We start from the raw sequence: 3,704 nt of genomic DNA on the forward strand, positions 1-3,704 counted from the left end.
GGAGCCGTCTTTGTCGGGTGGTCTCATTCGCCCTGCCGGACAAGCACGTCGACCGGCCGACCCAGGCGGCGCTTTTTGGCAGCGACGACGACGAGGAGGACGCCGTCGACTGGGAGGCCGAGGCCGACCGGCAGAGCAAGGTGGTCAACGGCCTCGCCTGGCTGCTCGTCACGAGTACCCGCATCGCCCGCGACCCTCCGCTCCTCCTGTGTGCCCTCCGCGGTGACACAAACCCCCGCACCTTTCTTCAACCGCCACCACCAGCAGCAGCAGCATCAGCAAATGTGCCGCAGCTCTAAACCGCGTAACTGTAGTAGTGTGTGGTGGTGTGAAAGAGTGAATGTCCGCATATGTGTGCGCTTATCAAGGCAATGGAACAGACATTACGGTGACATTGACATGCCACGCAGGCCCGGTCATAGTTCGCTGCGGCCGGTCGACTTGAGGGAGCGCGCCTTCTTCCGCTGCAGCTCGGCCTCGCCGTGCCGTCGCCCGTCCTGCCCGCCAGCCGACGATCCGCCGCCGCCGCTCCCTTGCCCGACCCCGCACGCTTCGCCAGCATGCCGGCCTTGATCTTCGACCCGCCGCCAGCCTTGACCGCACCGGCAGCCGGCGCGGCCGCCATGGCTTTGCCGCCAGACTTGGCCTTGGTCTTGGCCACGGCCGACGCCGCGAGAGCCGCCACCGCGCCGGGCGTGGTCTTGGCCTTGCCCAGCACCCCCGGCTTGCTGAAGGACTTGCTCTTGGCCCCGCCGCCGCCGGCAGGCCCAGTTGTGGGCCTAGGGCCGAGGCCTAGCCGGCTCGACACGACGGAGCCCTTCTGATGACCGTGCGCGCTGCCACCGGCGCGGGCGAGGGGCGTCTTGGCCCGGGGAGGGCGTGGCGAGGGCGGACGCTCGTCGGCCGGCGGCACCGGCACCGAGCGGCGCACCTCCTCGGGCTTGGCCACCTGCTCGTCGCTGCCCTCGAGCACGTGAGGCGGCGGATGGGCCACCGGCGGCGGAGGCGGAGGCATCTCGGCTCCCTCCTCCTCTCCTCCCGCTCTTGTGTGCTCCTCCTCCTCTTGTTGTTGTTGTTGTTGTTGCTGATGCTGTTCCTCTTCTTCCTCTTCTTCCTGTGATTGTTTGCCTTCTTCCTCTTCTTCTTCTGTCTGCTCCTCTTCCGCCTGAGCCTCGTCGGCTTCTGTATCGTCGCTCACTTCCTCACCCTCGCCGTCCTGCTCCTCGACTCCCTCTCCTTCTTCCGCCTCTGTAATGTCCTCCCCCTCCTGCTGCTGCTGCTGCTGCTCGTTGGTGGCGCCCTCCGCACCATCGTCCTCCTCTACCACGCCGCCCCCCCCGTCCTCTTCTTCCTCCACTTCATCCTCCTCCTCCTCCTCTTCGACTTCGTTGTCGACCTCCGCTTCATCGCCTTCCTCCTCCTCTTGCTGCTGCTGCTCCTCTTCTTCATCCTTCTCCTCCGGCTGCTCCTCTTCCATGGCCGGTTCTTCGTCGTTGGCCGCCCGATCACGACGCAGCGTGGCCTGCCACACCGACGCGGCGATGTTTTCGTCGTCTTTGCTCTCCTCCTCGCCATCGTCGCCGGTGGTGGCGGTATCGGGGTCATCTGCAGTGGCAGGCTCGCTCTGCGCCGCCGCTCGCTGGCTGCCCCGCGAGGGCTCCGCGACGGCGCTGGTCTCCGCGACTGCTGAACCGGCCCTGGGCAAGCGGGGCTCGGCTGGCGGCGTGGGCAGGAGGTGCACCAGCCGGCGGCCGGCCCACCCGAGCAGCGAAACGACGGACAGGGCCGACGCGTCGTCGTCGTCGTCGCGGCGGATGAGGTGGGCCGACGACGACGCTGTCGGGTTCGAGTCTGACGGCGGCTGAGCTGCTGCAAAGCGGAGGGTGACCAGAAGGGCGAGGCACGCGCAGAGGCAGAAGAGGCCGGCGGCCATGGCCCAGAACAGGGCACGCAGGGCACCCTGGCCGGCCCGGCCACGTGGCCCTGCGCCGCCGCTCACCCGCCCCCGTGCCCAGCTGTTGCCGCTGCCCCCTAGGCTGCCAGCGGAGGCGTGCCGGCGGGTGGAGTAGTCGCCGTGGGGCTCGGACGAGGAGAGGAGGGCCGCCTTGGCTTTCCTCTGCGCCAGCGACGACGAGGCGCTCATGACTGCGTCTGTGCGGGTCAAGAAGCACAAAAACAACAACAACGCACATATGGCCTCCGCCACCAACAGGCGCCCCTTTTTCTTTTTTCCTTTTCCTTTGTCTGGCGCCGGGATAAAACCCACCACCCCCAAGCACCTCCAACGTGCAAGGTTGATGCTGGTGTGTGTCTTTTGTGTGGTGGTGTCTTTTGTGGCGATCTCGTTGCTCGCTGGATAGGCGGGAAGATGGTGATGAGAAAGAGAGGATTATTATTTTGTATAAGTTCCGAAACTTCGTTCCTTCCGGTCCCGGCGCTCTTGTCGTCTACTTGAGCCGCTTGAAGAGGTCGTTGGCCACCTGAGGATATTGATGGTGAATGGTGAGGCAAGCAGAAATGGTCGGGATTAATTTGCAAAATTAATTCGCTTCAGCGTGGGGGGGGGCAAAATCAAGACGGAAGGATGATGAGGACGGCCGTACGAGAGCGTCAACGCAATGCCAGTACTCGAAGTACTGACCGCTGCACTGCGCCTCACCGGTGGTGTCGCCCTTGATGCGCTGGCCGCAGGCATCGTACTCGGCCCATTTCTTGAGGCACTTGGGGTGGGCCTTCTCCTCGAGGCTCTTCTTGATAGCGCAGCCAGCCCAGTTCTCCGACATCCTCTATATCCTCTATCTCACACAGCGAAGTATCGTTCAATTCGTTGAGTTGCGCTGGTCCGTGATTATTTTTCGAATCTCGCACCGCCGCCGTGACGTCAGCAGCCCTCTTAGCCCACCGAGGAAGTGGTTGGCAGGAGCAGCATTCACCAACGGTTACCCGCACCGACACCGCTGGGAGCTCGTCCTTGTCACCGCCCCTCAGTTCAGAAGCAGCTCTCAATAGGGCTTGCCGTTCTGACTGACGCCACCCTCTTTCGCCTTCTCCTTCTCCTTCTTTTTCTTTATACTCTCATTTCTTAAACACACAAGCTCATCGGCTACCGTTCTCGAGAGATATAATCGTGTTGTGGAAGAAGAAGAAGAAGAAAGGAAGAAAGAGAACAAAATACACGACGTTGTCGATAGAGCATGTCGCGTCCCTCCATACCCAAGCTCTCGCTGGCCTTCAAAAAGACCGCGACGGCCGACACCGCCCCGCTCTCCGCCCAGCCCCCCGAGAAGGGTCCTCTCAAAATCGCAGCCCTGGGTCCTGCCAATGGATCACTGTCGGCCCCCATGGCCGCCATCGCGATGCCCAAGCTCAATCTCCCCGCCCGCCAACAATTGGCCAATGGAGCCTCCGCCGCCGCCCCACCACCAGAGCAGCCGCCCCCCGACCAGCACCAGCCGCAGGGGAAGGGGGCGCAGGAGGGCCAGCACGCCGTCTACCTGCTCGTACCCGGCCTCGCCTTCCCTACACACTCGGCTCCCGGGGAGCCGCCCCTCACCGTGGGCGGCCTCAAGGCCCTCTGCTACGATAACCTCTGCCCGCCGCTGCCCCCTTCTTCCTCCTCTTCCTCTCCTTCTGCGGTGTCGTCGCCGCCCCAGCTCGAATTCTTCCGCCTGTCGGCCCTCGTGCGCCTCACCGACGACACCATC

General features: G+C 64.0%; 3 protein-coding genes across 3 annotated transcripts in view; 1 reads left to right on the forward strand and 2 right to left on the reverse strand.

The window, feature by feature from the left end:
- Positions 1-416: 416 nt before the first annotated feature.
- Positions 417-2,143, reverse strand: ACA1_267680 (uncharacterized protein; the record flags this gene model as incomplete). The annotated part of the gene is given in 2 exon segments (XM_004341516.1): positions 417-532; positions 550-2,143. 2 exon segments carry the CDS (start codon positions 2,141-2,143, stop codon positions 417-419), a joined length of 1,710 nt encoding a protein of 569 aa, XP_004341564.1.
- A 304-nt stretch (positions 2,144-2,447) lies between these two features.
- Positions 2,448-2,783, reverse strand: ACA1_267690 (ubiquinol:cytochrome c oxidoreductase 8 kDa subunit; the record flags this gene model as incomplete). Its single annotated transcript, XM_004341517.1, has 2 exons — positions 2,448-2,480; positions 2,604-2,783. 2 exons carry the CDS (start codon positions 2,781-2,783, stop codon positions 2,448-2,450), a joined length of 213 nt encoding a protein of 70 aa, XP_004341565.1.
- A 411-nt stretch (positions 2,784-3,194) lies between these two features.
- The window catches only part of ACA1_267700 (uncharacterized protein), a gene marked incomplete at both ends in the record, with an annotated part of 1,185 nt that continues 675 nt past the window's right edge, over positions 3,195-3,704 (forward strand). The window contains one exon of the mRNA XM_004341518.1: positions 3,195-3,670. Within this exon, the coding sequence (XP_004341566.1) occupies positions 3,195-3,670 (476 nt within the window). The remainder of the gene's footprint in view (positions 3,671-3,704) is intronic.

The sequence above is a fragment of the Acanthamoeba castellanii genome (assembly GCF_000313135.1).
Source record: "Acanthamoeba castellanii str. Neff unplaced genomic scaffold scf7180000084770, whole genome shotgun sequence".
Classification (NCBI taxonomy): Eukaryota; Discosea; order Longamoebia; family Acanthamoebidae; genus Acanthamoeba; species Acanthamoeba castellanii.